The sequence below is a fragment of the Nothobranchius furzeri genome, chromosome 13, assembly GCF_043380555.1.
Source record: "Nothobranchius furzeri strain GRZ-AD chromosome 13, NfurGRZ-RIMD1, whole genome shotgun sequence".
NCBI lineage: Eukaryota > Metazoa > Chordata > Actinopteri > Cyprinodontiformes > Nothobranchiidae > Nothobranchius > Nothobranchius furzeri.
In genome coordinates, this window is record NC_091753.1 from 33,588,553 (window position 1) to 33,604,286 (window position 15,734).

Sequence of the window (15,734 nt, forward strand, 5' to 3'; positions counted from 1 at the left end):
TACTATATTTGCATTGTGTTAATTTAGCTGCCAGTTTGGAGCAGATAAGTGATTTTTGCATTGATCTGTGCAAGAGAATAATAAAAAAAAAAACATCATAAAACTGTTATTAAAAAATGCAATTTGTAATTTTCTTGGCATAAAAGAGAAATTTGAAGCCAAAACATGATTTTTTTTAAACTCGTATACAACAATTTGTAGAGTTAACTCTGAAAACTGCAATTTAATTAGTTTTAAAGTAAAATTAAAGCAGTGGATATAAAGTAAAAAATGATCAAAGATAAACTCTAAACTAATGGCCATAGCTGCATATGAATGCTATATTATCACCAGGCTAAAGACCAAATGTGACAGATCATTTGCTGCTGTGACCCCCAGACTCTGGAACTCTCTCCCCCTGAGCATGAGAGAAATGGACTAAGTGGTCTCCTTTAAAATGCAGCTGAAAACTCACCTGTTCAAGCTGGCTTTTGTATGACCTTCGTCACCCTCTCCTTATCCTGCATTGTGCCTTTCCAAGGATCCACCGATTTCGCTCTTTCCTTATCATTTTTATCTCCCTTTCCTTACATTTTTTAAATCAGAAATTAGAATTTTTTCTCATTTTAAACATTTTTAAATGATTTTTGAAAATATTTTTTATACTTAAATTTTTTTTGTGAAGCGTCTTGTGATTTTTTCTTGAGAGGCGCTGCATAAATGATTGTTTTCTTTCTATCTTTTCTTACACATGAATGCCACCTCCATCTGCAGGATTTCTAACAATAGCTTGTTTAGCTGCAAGAGTTCAACAGTCTGATGCACGACAAATAGTTTAGAAGAAAAACTATCTTAGAAGCCTTCTTGCCCCAATGTCTGTGCATTTTTGTGTGTGTATGCTTACCATACCATGCCAATGTTTAATTTTATAGCACATTTTAAAACAGAATGCGGCTGACCAAAGTGCTGAACAAAGACACAAAATACAACAATATTGTGGAGATAAAAAATGAAAATAATTAATAAATCGTTTCTCTCACATTTGTCTAAAAACCTTTGCCAATAAAAAGTTTTGGACCGAAAGCAACTATTGGACCATTTGGTTGTCAAACTCACCGAACCGCAGTACTGCCCTGGATCCTCCATTCATTACATAATAACCATCAAAACACCACTGGTGTGAGAGGTTATAACTCAATAATATCAGAGAAGTTTAGGACAACTTTAGGACAAACTACCTGAGTCCCAAAAAAGTTAACACCATTTAGAGTTAGGGTTAGGACAACAAAACATGAGTGTGTGTGTGTAATTGTCTATACTACATACTGAGGACCAAAGTTTTCACCTATTAAGTGAGGACATTTAGCCTGGCCTTCACTTTGATACACTGTTACTGAGCTCTACGAGTTGGTTTTACAGGTTTGGTGTGAATTAAGTTTTAGTTAATATTAGGGTCAGAAATAATAGGCTGTGCAGTGGCGCAGTGGTTAGAGCTCTTGCCTTGCAGCAAGAAGGTCCTTGGTTCACTTCCTGGAGTTTGCATGTTCTCCCTGTGTATGCGTGGATTCTCTCCGGGTACTCTGGCTTCCTCCCACAGTCCAAAAACATGACTGTTAGGTTGATTGGTCTGTCTAACTTGTCTTTAGGTGTGAGTGAGTGTGTGCATGGTTGTTTGTCCTGTGTGTCTCTGTGTTGCCCTGCGATGGACTGGCTCTCTGTTCAGGGTGTACTCCGCCTGATTGCCCGTTGACCGCTGGAGATAGGTACCAACGCCCCCCCCCCCCCCCCCCCCCCCCGACCCTGCATGGACAAAGCGGGTTCAGAAAATGGATGGATGGATGGATTAGGGTCAGAAATAGACCTGTAATGGTGAGAGTTAGGCATAATGCAGTCACAAAAATAAATGGAACTCAATGAGGGTCCTCACAACTACAGTCAAAATGAGAATGTGTGTGTGTGTGTGTAGGTGGATGGGTGGGTGGGTGTGCAGAAAGGTCTTCATAACAGGCTTACATAAGCAAATGAATCGTAGGAAAAAGGCAACTTAGTGCCTTGTAGTGCTCTGACTATGATCAGTGCAGCCATGATAAATGTGTGTGTGTGTGTGTGGGATACTGGAAACGTGTGCTAACTTGTTTCTCACAAGTTCATCCCGTGTCTGTGTGGCAATGTGGTGTTGCAAACCTGATGCTTGTTTGACAAACAGACAGATTCATCAATAATGTAGTATTGGTTTTCTGCGGATCCCTGGACAGCAGTCACAGGAGTGTGTGGCGCTGCAGAGCGTCAGAGAGCATTCAGGAGAGGAGAGGATCACCGTGTCTCACTGAGGGGCCGAGGGGCACTGCTATCTGGGCGATTAGCTCTGCAATGCTTCCACGGGGACAGTGAAAGAGAAGCTTTAGGTACAAGAGGGAGGTAGGCGTACAGAAAGATTAAAAAGGCAGGCAGTGAGAGAAAAACAGGACAAAATAAAAACTGTGAGGTAGGAAGGTGGAAAAGGTAAGAAGAGGACAAAAGAGGCTGCCAGAAAGACAAATATGCTCAATAAGATGAAAATATAAGAGGAGGAAACAGATCAAGGAAAACTGCAAGAGGTGGCAACAATAAGATATGAGACAGGTAACCTCTTTGTGTTTCTAGGTGATGGGATCATGCTCTATGACACTTCTATCTGTGTGATGATGATCTGATTTCATCCTGAGCCGTTGATTCTCATTTATGTGATACCTGCTTTTCAGGTACTCAAATCAGCTGTCACCGTTCACCCTCCTGCTCTTCTTTGTTTGTTCTCACACAATCACCACCCTCGACATTGCAGCAGAGAGTCAGAAAATGCAGCAGTGATTCACCAGGACAAAACATCCATAGCTCGCTGCTCAGACACACAGACAGCACACACCTGATCTTCCCCTCCGGTGGCAGTTCATGCAGCGGGTCGTAAGACAGCAGCCTCGAGTCTCCCTCCAACGTGTAGATGCTTATACACTCCTGGGATAAATCAGACACACACACATAGAAGTGTGCACATTTTTTGTATGTTCTTGCTGTGTTTGACTTTTAATTCCATTTTTGGTTCTTTTTTAAAACACAGAAAAGGTTTGTCGCCAACGTCCACTGCTGCCCGCGGATAAACGGAGTAGGGCCACCATCAGCGTCAGCTCTGAGGATGTTTGCAGCCGCAAACCAAAAGGTCAGCAAGGTAAAGGGAAACCTTATCTGTGTTTTAAAACAGAACCAAAAATGGAATTAGTGCGCACATTTGTTTGAAATATTAATCAGATCCTAACTGATATATGAGTGACGAGTCTTATGTGTTTGTTGAAGGGCTTTGCCTTGTGTTCCAAGCTGCGATGTCAGGTCTGACACACTGAGTTTCATCACTATGAATACTAACAGGAAGCTTTTCTTTCACATAATAAATTGAGGAAATTTCAATTATGTTCGCTTGCGAGTGTCAAAGCTGTGTGTGTGTGTGTGTGTGTGTGTGTGTGTGTGTGTGTGTGTGTGTGTGTGTGTGTGTGTGTGTGTGTGTGTGCGTGTGTGTGTGTGTGCGAGCAAATACCGTGCTGGGAAGCAGTTCCTGTATGCTGTCTCGCAGGGCCACTCGCAGCGAGCGCACATCAACAACCGTCGCCAGCTGCAACAAAGCATCCTGAAGAGGAAGACAAACAGATTCCCTGATGTATGCCTGGCTGCTTGTTTATGATCTCAAAGAGCAGCTCTAAAACAACAGACCTTGGCTGTAATTTTGTTTATTCTTTGTGGGTACAATGTCAATGATGCCACGTGTCTTCCTCAATATTTAACCAGGAAGGCCGCGAAGGCCTCTGAAACAATATCAGACCCATGTGACACTTGGCTTTCAGCAACACAAGCATGGTACTTCAAAATGAAGTGAACTCTGTTGTTGTCAGGCATTAATGGAATTTAGTTTTGCTCTTCACAATGACTGTGCTTTCATTTCATTTTGGGGACTGTGCAAACAAAGCACTCGACAATTTATTCGCAGAGTTTGGTAGGGATTTACGAAATGAAAAGTGCACGTTGGAAGTAGCAGTGGCTTTCACAGCAGCACTTAAACACAGAGATGTTGGAGACTACATTGATGATCTTGATTGCAGTGCAACTGTAATAAAGATTTGACTGACAAAACACTTTTCTGCAATGAAAGCATTCCTCTCACAAACCCAAACGGCCTTGGAACCAGACCAGGACCTGTAAGTGTTTGTGTCGTAGCAACAAAGCACAATGCTGCTGAAGCACGTTTACATGGCTGACTTAGGGCAGTGACCTTACCAATGGGGGCCGACGTCCGCTTTCATAAATTTGCTGCCCCCCACCCCAGGCCAGACAGCTCTATTTACATAACAATTTTATGAACTTGAAATTAAGACATTTATTTGTGGAATTATTTTGTTTTGTTTAGATCAGAAAGTGGAGGAATGGCAAATAAAATTAGGGTAAATTGTGCACTAATGGAAACATAATCAGGACAATTAGAGGCTAATACACAAGAAAAATGTTTCTTGTCAAAGTTGTATTTGTATCAATTCAGTGTGACCAAACATTTGTGTCTCCAACTGGCCTACAACAGCCAGAACCCAGTTGGGTACTGGTTTTTGACAACAGTATAAAAAAACTTCTAAAAATCTGTTTTTAGTTTTAATCTGGTACAACTAGATGTTTCTTTTTTGTCTCACTCAGAGATTTAGCTGGGCGATAAAACAATAGCAATGGATATTTTGAAATAACTTTTCTTCAATAGAGATACTAGAACAGGTCAATAAAAACCTTCAATACAAAGGACAGGTGAACAGCCAATCATATTAAATATTGCTCTTCACAGGACCAATCAGTGGCTAGAATAGGGCCGCATAGCAGACAGATCCAATGCTAACAGCAAATATTTGTGTAGCTTTAGGCTCCTGCTGCAGGTAACAAATAAGACATGGCATGTAAAAATAGAAAAAAAATGAGCGACCCAAAAGGGAACGAAAACATGGAAAACACTAGCCGTTTTCCAAAACAATGCGTCAACTTGCTGTAACGCTGTGGCGGCATCAGGGAACTTTAGGTTGTTTCTAAGTGGTCAGACCATGGCGGTAATGTTTATGTTTATGTTCTTTTTTATGTTTATGTTTATGTATTTAGCAGACACTTTTGTCCAAAGCAACTTACAAGTTATAATCGGCATGTTGCCCTTGAGGATAACAACAACAATAACAACAACAACAAAAAACAATTTCCAGTCAGTCGTAGGTGGCAGTGAGGCAGCATGATGAATCATGGAGAGGAGGGAACAAGGAGTCGACAGAAGAGAGGGGGACGGGTGCAGGGAGGGTGCTAGATTAGAAGATGCTCTCTGAAGAGCAGGGTCTTCAGGAGTTTCTTGAAAGTTGAAAAGGAAGCCCCTGTTCTTGTAGTGCTTGGTAGGTCATTCCACATTTGTGGAATGACGTAATGTGGTGCAGTCGTGTCCTTTTTACAATAGCTTAGGCGATGGTGGTATAAACGGGGTATGGGGAGGTCTCTGCGCTGCTGCGGACGTCCGTTTATAATGGACATAACTTGCGTTTTATTGCGATCAAAGCCACGCTCAATAGGTTCTTTTAACAAGCTGCTCCCAAAGGTGTCTGTCCTCCAAAGTGCCTGTGCTGTCTCTGGTGATCTGACCTCAGGGTATCCGCAGGTTCTTAAAAAGTCTTAAATTTGCTTTTCCAAATTTAAGGCCTTAAAAATCCTTAAAAAATGACAAATAATCCTTAAATACGGTTTCCAAAGGTCTTAAATTACCAAAGACCCAATAAACAAGATTCTTTTATTTCTGTAAAATTTTCATGAATTTCTAGTTAGTGTTCAGCATTTTTTGTGTATGATGTAAGCGGAACCGTACACATTCAGTTGGTTGTGAAAGGGGGCTATTTTTAGATGAGCACATTAGCTGGTTAAGCTAGTGGGAGCTTGCGCCATGGGGAAGTGGAAGTTTAATGGTAACTGGATGGTTAATCCCACGTCCGCAACGTGGTTAGCACCGGTTCCAGGCAATAGCTGGAAATTATAGCTTACATTTAATTTTAAAAATAGCTTAAATTTGGTCAAAGTTGCCTTAAAAAAGGTCTTAAAAAGTCTTGCATTTGGCTCCCTTAAACCTGCAAAACCCTGTGACCTCCAGCTCTAATGGAGAGGAGCTCCAGGAGATGCCCCAGTTTGCCATCTCAACTGATTATGTTCAAAATGCAAAACGTTCATGCTTTCTTTTATTTTCAATACAGTTGCCGGCCGGACCTCGGCAGTAATTCCTCACGTCATCATGACACCTCCCTATTGCGCCAAGGTGCAATCACCGTTGATACGACTGACAATTACCGCAATATTACAACCAAGTGAGGCTAAACGAATATCGCCATGCCCGCATGGTGCATTTAGAAGACACACCGTTGCGGTAATGTTATGTCAATAAAACCAGCAGAGAGATTTTGAGAATTTAGATTTGACACAACAGAAGAATGTCTCCATGTTTATTTTGTTCTTCTCTAATACTTGGAGATTTTTGTTTAAAATAAACTTATTTTAATAACTTAAAACAGTTATATGTTTATTGAAATGTTCAATTTTTAAAAATAAATGTGTAAAACCAAAAATAGCCCTATGATATTTCAAATCTCAGTTAAACGTACAAGAGAGCATTAAGGAATGACTTGGAAAATAGTGATTTGTTTTCTAACGTGATATTTATCCATATTGACCAATATTAGAGTTAATGTTGTGTCAGGATTTTTTCCCCATATGGCTCAGCCCTGCTCAGAAGCAAACTATGACTCCCACAAACCAAACTCAATCAGGTCTAAGAGCCCTACGTCCCGGCGCTTCTCCTCATAGCCTTCACAATAGATTCACATAATCCTTCTGTCTGAGTGACCTGAAATTGACAATTTTTTTTAACATGCACCCACAGAAGGACTTTTTCCCCCCTCACAGTAAAGGTCAGGGTGTGCTTAGTCTTGAGGTCTGAACTATTTCAGCTCAGAACAGAAATGATTGCCTTGTTAGCCTCTGAGCGCTGACAAAACGCTGGTGACCGACAGCTCAGAGGAGGCTTGTGTAAACAAAAACCCACCAGAGGTGCTGCTGCTCTGCTGGTCGTGCTTCAATGTGCAGGGTGCAAAGGAAAAAAAAGGTTCATACCTGTTTTAAGCTGCCAGACTTTAGAAAGATGTCTGAAGAATAAAAAAAGAGTGCATGAAAGAGTAGCTCAAACTGTGGTCACTACCTTGACGCAGCAGGGTGCTGGCCAGAGGAGGTGATTTGAAGAAGTAATTTCCATGACAGAAGGGTTTAAGGGATGAATGACTCAAATCCTGTTTATCCAAGTGATAAATGCATCTTTTGAATCATAGCAAAGCCTTAAATAAGGTTTTTTAACAGCTATGGGGAGAAGGTTTCCCCTTGAAAATGGAGGTTAAATTTACAAACAGGAAAACTCACCCTCAGTCAAAAACCCATGTGCTAAGAAAGTATTTACCAACTATTAGCATCACAGTCAGATCACACCATGAGCATTTCTCTCCACTTTATGTGTGGTTTTCCTAAATCCCAGCCTGTAATCTCATTAGTTTATCATTTCAAGCAACCTCTTTCTGAAGAAACATCTCAGCAAAATTTCACAGTCTGATCAAAGAAATGAAAAATGGAGAGGAAACCACAAATGTTCTTAGGAAGCTGCTCTGAATATGCATAAAATGAGAAAGTGATGATGTTGAAAATGAAGTCTATTGTTTTGAGTTGTTTTGACAAACCTTCCTAAGCAGGAAGTTAATGTGTCCCTGCTTCCAGGCATGATCCATTTCCGAGCCTCCATCTGCCACCGATCCGTTCACAGTTATTTATTTATTAATTTTTAAACCTCCTTCCACTAGATTTTCTCCATCTCTACGCAGATTCTTGGTTTGGATGGAAGATAAAACATTGAAGTTGAGGGATTTGGGGGTGGAGTGGGCAACAGTTTGTTTTTCTTCATGAGTGTGTGTGTGTGTGTGTGTGTGTGTGTGTGTGTGTGTGTGGTGGGGGTGTCAAATGTGAAGATGAAAGGAATGGGGAGGAAGTGAGGAGTGTTGTCATGCCTGTGCATTCAGTGTTGGTCATTACATATGATTAGATGTGATTAAATGTGATTAGCTTTGATCACTCAATCGGCCTGCCAGAGAGCGTTGTAATGAAACTGGAGTGATGCCAGCCCATGTGTGTGTGTGTGTCTGTGTGTGTGTAACATCGTGAGACATACAAACTCTGCTATGCATTTAAATGACAGAGGATCTGGACAACAGACAATAAATGTTTCCTCATCTTCAACATGCTGCCACTCATGGAGGAAAGATGCTAAAACCTGCTGTCCTCTGTGTGTGTGTGTGTGTGTGTGTGTGCGTGTGTGTGTGTGTGTGTGTGTGTGTGTGTGTGTGTATGTCACTAGCAATATGATGTGTGCCTTGGTAAATGTCAAACTCCGTCCTTTGACCTTTTGTAATGATTTCTTGCCATGTACCTCAAACCATCTGTTACATTAATGTACCTGCCTCTCCACCCATCACTGAGCATACCTTTACACACACACACACACACACACACACACACACACACACACACACACACACACACACACACACACACACACACACGCACGCACGCACACATGCGCGCGCGCACGCACGCACGCACGCACGCACACACACACAGCGTTTTACAGCAGATTTTCTTTACTCTAATGAAGTTTACTCACTTTGAAAATAGAACAGTACTGAACTGTTTGTTTTTTAATGAAATCTAACAACGCATAACTAAATCAATGCATGCTGAGTTGTTTTGTTTAAATTATTTTACTAATTTATGTATCATTTTCATGTTAAGTCAACACATTAAATTGTTGTCATTATGAATTTGCTGCAGCTCTGAGGCAGGTCATACTGCCCTCCAGTCTCTGTGTAGGAAACAGTCTAAATGCTAGATTTCAGCAAATGTCACACCGAGTCATACTGTGACTTTGGGGTATCCCCTCTCCTTTGGTCTGCTTTTTGCACTCTCCTTTTACCAATTCATTTCCAGCTTTCACTCACATCTAAACTTTCCTTTAAACCTCTTCACCGATGTAGGTTCCTTGTCTCTTCCCCGAACCTTTGATGGAGGTGAGGCTTTGCAGTTGTCTTCATCAGCAGTGCACCTAATCACTCCAAGCACTCTGACACTTTAAAGGCTAACCTGTGATCAGCATGACTAAGCAATGATTCCTTTCTGTCCCATCTTCCTCAGTCAAACACACATTGTCAGGTACTCAAGTTAGCCAGTTAGCCTCAGCTCAAAATAAGAAGCTCCTACTGTGACATTTTAAAGACTTTGCTGCTTTGATAAAGCTGCTTTAAGGAAAACCAAGGGCCAGTGTTTATAGCAAAGGTTGCCAAGTACAGTAAAGTAAAGAGATTCTACATTTTTTTTGCTCTGTGCTGCACTTACATCTGTTATAGCAAATCTACAAACAAGCTAGGTCTTAAATGCATCAAAAATGTAACATGGTTGCGTAATAATCAATCAAAGGAATAATAAGTTAAATTAAGCCACAACACTGAGACCGAGACTAAGTGTGCTATTGTCAGAAGTAACAAACAACAAGTAATGACTTGGAGGCTACCAACATAGCAACCATGTCAGTGATGACGACACAACCTCAAGCCCCGTTGTTGAATCATAAACTCTGATCTTAAAGTTATGTTTTATGTTTATGTTTGTTCATTTAGCAGACACTTTTATCCACAGTGACTTACAATTTATAACCTGTAGGCCATGTTGTGATCTGTGGGGGAAACTGGAGTACCCGGAGGAAACCCACGCACGCATGGGGAGAACACGCAACTTCACACAGAAAGGCCGCAGCCGAGTTTCGAACCTGCAACCTTCGTGCTGTGAGGCAACAGTGCTAATCACTGCACCACCATGCAGCCAAGTTAAGCTTTTGCTCACTGAGAAACTGTGTAGCCTTATACTTATTCTTATAGAAGTAAATTGGTCAGAAAGAGCCAGTGTCTTTTATGTCACAGGGAAAATCTTCACTCACGGACCCACCCACATTGGCTCACGACCGCAGAAGGCTTGTTGTTGGCAGCCAGGAGAGAACAGAGTGCGCCTGGGATAATAGAAGCTAACATTAGCATTAGCAACTCCACAACATGACAGAACTCCTTCAGGCTTGTGTTATTGAGGAGCTAAAACATCAACAGTGAGCATGAACGAAGGCAGCGGAAGAGTCATGTTTTAATCATTCTAAATCCAGCTGATTTCTACCTTTGCTTTGGCTAACTTCTATCTCCTGAAACAGAAACACTCTGTTTTCTCCACAGAGAACGACTCAAGACATTTATTTAAAATAGAGACCACTGCAGATTTAGTGAAAACATTGATGAAAGCAACCTTTAACCAAGTGAAGCATGTGCTGTGGTTGGATATATTTAGCCAACTTCATGTTGTCAGACAGGACCTATTTAAGTGATTTATTCTCCTTACCTTATTTACTGCAGCTTTGACGTGCCAATTTTCTTCCACCACCTAGCATAAAACCACTTGTGTCACTCAATTTTTGTGCTGCTATGTACTTTGTAGTTTTCTAACCTTTTTACAATCTTTATCAACACAAACCCACAATGTCTTTACATATTTAAGCCTGATGCATCCTTGAAGCTGTGAGTTAACGTGATGCATAATGTCTTGTGACTTACCCAATGAAAGACAGATTAAAATCTTTTGTTGGATTCTGATTGGATACTTGTTATGAGACTACATCACATATTTATTTGTCCATAACAAATGACTTATCACACCCTAAAAAGCATTGATCCATGCAGGCAAAGCTGGAAAAATTGCAATATGGTGCAAAAGTTCATCTATTTTAGTAATTCAACTTAAAATGTAAAACTAATACATGAGATAAACTCACTGCATGCAAAGCCAGATTTTTTAAAGCAGTGGTGGGCAGTCAGGGCCAGCAAAGCCTTCTCTGCTGGCCTAAACGTACTCAAAAGCGTAAATGTATTTTTTTTCCTTTGGTAATTATTTTTAAATTAAAAAATGTTTACTGGTCTATTTTCTTTATATCCTATTATAACCACTTGGCTGTGCTGCTTCCAGTGTTAAAATACCAAGGCTGGTTGTTATCCAATCAGATTTAAGCTAGCTTGTGTTTTCAGGCAGATTAAGTCTGCCCTAAGCCTTCAGAATCAATCGAGAAGCCCACTGTCCGCTGTAAGTGAACAGAGACGATCTAGTTGCGATAGCCAATCAGCTCACGAGTCAGCTTGGCCCGGGCCAGCTAGCTGGCCTCACGCAAAAGTTGACATGAACGCATCCTGTGATTGGATAAGCAGTAGTTAGAACTTTTCTAGCGGCATTAAGCAAAATATCAAAACTAAATATGGAGATTTGTATCTATAGGCAGCTATCGGTGTATTTTTGTACAAATGATGGCTGAAAGAGGAGAAGAGACAGACTTGGTTGCAGATTTACTTGCCACACCATTTTCAAGACGGACCTTTCAAGAAAAAATGGATCTTGTGAGAACAGGTCGTCTGACTCCAACGCTAGCTGGCTTGTCCCAGCAGGGGAAAGGATTTGTTCGTCATTTTCAGGCAAGCAACTATGAACGGTACCCATGGCAAACAGCTTCAGAGAACCGCTGCAGGTTATTCTGCTGGGAATGCCTGTTGCTCGCATCAGATGGATTTGGTAGCATTAAAGTGCGTTAAAACGTACGCTAGAAACACGACCGGACAGACACGTCTTTCAGCATTAGCCTCCATGTCCATAGAAAAGGATCCACTCATGGACCTGAAGCGCACAGATAAACTGTACAGAGCCACTGAGGTTTTCCTCAGGAAAGAAAGAAGGATGGATTTTATTTTCTAATGAGCAGGAGAGGAGGAGATCCATGCTGGACATTTATGTTGGTGAGTAGAAAGTATTTTATTAGTATTTTTTTAATGTTTTGTCATTTTATTTTGTTAATAATCAATAAATGGTAACAAAATAAAATGGCAAAATGAAATTATTCTGTGTTCTGTTTCTATGCAATTTATATTGTGTATGACGTGGTGTGTGCAGCTGCGCCAACATGTTCAATTGTTTCGCGGTACAATTTTCTCCAAAACAAATGCAAATAATGTGTTTGCTTTACTTATTTATTTTATTGTCTCATCTCTTAAACCTGTCTTTCATTTTTGAGATTTGACGGTATCCGTGGTCAGCTTCCTACTCTCAACTGAGAATGCGAGTTTGATTTTAAAGACTCTGGAAATTATGTGTCTTGACCAGCCACTGGTGTGTGTGTGTGTGTGTGTGTGTGTGTGTGTGTGTGTGTGTGAGGTTTCTCCAGCTGTGATGTCCTATTGATGGTATTTTAAGGTGTATTAAATTAGATTGGACTGAATAGGAAATCACTGAAGGCCCAGGGGTGGAACGCACCGCCCGCCACTGTTTTAAAGCCTTTATTTATTATAACTGTGATGCTTATGGCTTATAGCTTACAAAAAAATCCTAATTAAAAATCTCAGACAATTTGAATATTGTACAAAGTTCTCTTTTGTCAAACTCTAATCAGCTAATGAATCCAGAACACCTGCAATGGATTCCTGTGCCTTTAGATCAGGGCTATTCAAGTTCGGGCCTCGACGGCCGGCATCCAGCACGTTTTAGTGGTTTCTCTGATCCAACACACTAGATTAACCCTCCCACTGTCTTTATGGGTGACCCCGCGAGGAAAGTTGACCATTGAGCAGGATTGATGGTTTATCCCTTGAGGTCCACTTGGCAGGGGTGAGGTGGTGCTCACTCCTCACCCCTGCCACATGGACCCAAGGGATAAACCATCAACCCTGCTCAATGGTCAACTTTCCTTGCGGGGTCACACCCATTAGGACAGGGGGAGGGTTAAGTGGTTGAGTCACCTGTGCAGCAGCTCATCAGGCTCTGCAGAAGCATGTTAATCACCTGCTGACGGAAATCAGGTGTGTTGAAGCAGGGTTAAAACTAAAAATGTGCTGGATACCGGCCCTCGGGGCCTGGAATTGAATAGCCCTGCTTTAGATGGTCTCTCAGTCTAAGCTGATTTATTGAAATAAATAGACTTTTGCACCATATTGTAGTTTTTGAAGTTTCATCTACACCCTGCATACCTCTGTTGCAGCAGCTACACTGTATTTCTCTTCAGAGTGTCACTAAAACAAAAGGATCCCACTGAAGCTATGTAGCAGCTGCTGCAAATATCTAACAACGGCTGTCCTAAAGCTAAATTGGCATTGAAATCAGGTACAACGATGCAGGACTCACTGTTCAATGAGGCCAATTAGCTAATAAAGTTAAGGAAAAAGAACTATGAAAATTTTACCACTTGGTTCAACCGTTTCCCTGAACTACAGCAGTCATAAATCTGAGTTAATAGAGAAGGGCGCCAGACATTTGCAGCACAACTCCAAGAGGACGTCTCACTTAAAAGTTTAATTAAGTCTGCACGGACAAGGCTGCAGCTAGCAGGATAAAACCAAAACAGCTCTGTGTAATGGCGAGATAATTTCCTACTGAGGAGAACTAGGCCAGATAATATTTGTACACTTTTTCCTGCGCTTTATTCCAGCCTGCTGCAGCTGCCAGGAAAGCAGGGACATATTTTCTCCATGAATTTGGTCAAGCTGCACTTTTTTTGACAGAAAACTTTACTGAATCTAACTGATTTGTTCATGATTTATTAGCTTTTGACCTTTTAAGCTGATTTTCAACACAATTACTTCCCATGGCTATAGTTAGCTCTCATGTTCATTTCATTTCAACAAGAGAAGAATTGCACAAATAAAATGATACAAAGTAGTTGGTGTAATATTGGTTCTTTGAGGTATTTTTTTATGCAGGGGATTTTAGGCTCTGAGGGGCAAACTTGTGTTATAAAGAATTTAGAAGAAAGAAAATACTGAATATTTACTTGATAAACAAACACAAAAGTAGTGCTTGGAGTTGTGAGAAATACGAATTTGTTTAAATATAAGTATATGAGAATAAATCACAGCTGGACTCTCTATTTATCGTTAATAAATCCAACGAAATAACCAGCAGTATTTAAATATACATTTCACATGTATTGTAATTTTTTTTATGTACAGACAAGCCTCAACTTTTAGAAACATTACTTATGAGCTGAGATGAGAAGTTTAAACCCAGGGAGTCAGATTTCTATTTTGGACCAATTTTAATATTCAATCACCCATTTTTACCCATTCTATCCAATCCACACACCTATAAAAACAGCCAGTTCCAGCACTTTGGTCACACCCACTTTAGGTCATGTGCACCCGGCTATTCCATTAAACAAAGACATTTTCCTGTGGTTCTGCCCAACATCGACTCAAAAGTGAAGATACACTGCACCAAAATGATCTTTCAAAAACTTTGTCCAAAGTGGACATTTGCAAATTATTTGTTGTCTGCATTTCCTGTGGACGTAAATAACTGGAGGTTTAGGTTTCACATCATTGTCAGTGACAAAATGCTCTGATGTCACATGTGTGACCTGTGTTTACACTCATTTTTCCAAGCTCAATAACTGATCTAGAAGACCATAAGCGAAGGACGTCATTAAGGATGGTTTTTTCCTACCACCTAGTTATTCCCACAGACATCATATAAGGAGCCTAAGTCACGTCGATCTATTTCCGGACCATGGGTTCCAGGAAGAAAGAAAAAAATCAGCTATTTTCTAATCCCGTTTGTTATGTACCATGAATTTCACGTATGATGTCTGTGAATTTTAAAGACACATTCTGAATGCGCTTATTTTTGAACAGGGGCAAAAGGTATTTTAGGTTTTGTTTGAAAATGTTTACGTTTATTATGTTTATTTGTTTAGCAGATGCTTTTATCCAAAGCGACTTACAATTTATAACCTATAGGGCTTGTTGTGATCTGTGGGGGAAACCGGAGTACCCGGAGGAAACCCACGCATGCATGGGGAGAACACACAACTCCACGCAGAAAGGCCGCAGCCGAGTTTCGAACCTGCGACCTTCGTGCTGCGAGGCAACAGTGCTAACCACTGCGCCATCATGCATACGTCCAGGACTACAAATGTGCATCACCAAATTGACATAATTGAACCAAGCACAGAGAACAGCAGAGGAAAAGGGGCTGTAAGATCAGCAAACTTTCCTTCAGGAGGAAATAACTGTAGACATGAATACGTAGATAAATCTCAAAGTGTGCGACAGGCATGGTCAAAACACACATCATTACTTTTCGCTTAAATTGAAGTGCAACTAATGTGCGATTCTGGACGTAAAACAGAGTGGAATAAAAAATTGCCCCATTTACTTGCAATAATTTTTTTTTGTTTTCCCGAGGACCCATGAGCTGACTGGGAAGGGAGGAAACTTGCTTCCTATACATAGATGTGACCTGTACTGGAGCTGCCTACTGGAGCTGGTGTAACAGTGGGCCACCATTTTGGATGGGTCCCCAGTCACCCCCAGTGCATTTATTTCTACTGAAGAAAGTGTTTACCCAACTTAAAAACACATTTTATTATGCTTTTTCACAAAATCAGACATTTAGTATGGTAGGATGATAAAATATAAACATAATAACATAAAATAAAAAAATATATAAAATCCCAAGTAGGCTAGAAAAATTCAATAGCAATTATACGTGATCATAGAGTGCCGGTTGTTAAACGTCCT

General features: G+C 40.7%; 1 protein-coding gene across 4 annotated transcripts in view; it reads right to left on the reverse strand.

Annotated features, from left to right (window-relative positions):
* LOC107380473 (cGMP-dependent 3',5'-cyclic phosphodiesterase) overlaps positions 1-15,734 on the reverse strand; it is a 264,584-nt gene that overhangs the window by 43,740 nt on the left and 205,110 nt on the right. For 3 of the 4 annotated variants that reach the window (XM_015951734.3, XM_015951735.3, XM_015951733.3), the window contains 2 exons: positions 3,545-3,634; positions 2,882-2,970 (listed from right to left, as the gene is read on the reverse strand). In XM_015951734.3, the coding sequence (XP_015807220.1) occupies positions 2,882-2,970; positions 3,545-3,634 (179 nt within the window). Of the gene's footprint in view, positions 1-2,881; positions 2,972-3,544; positions 3,635-15,734 lie in introns of those variants that run through there. The other variant, XM_015951736.3, reaches the window with a different exon arrangement.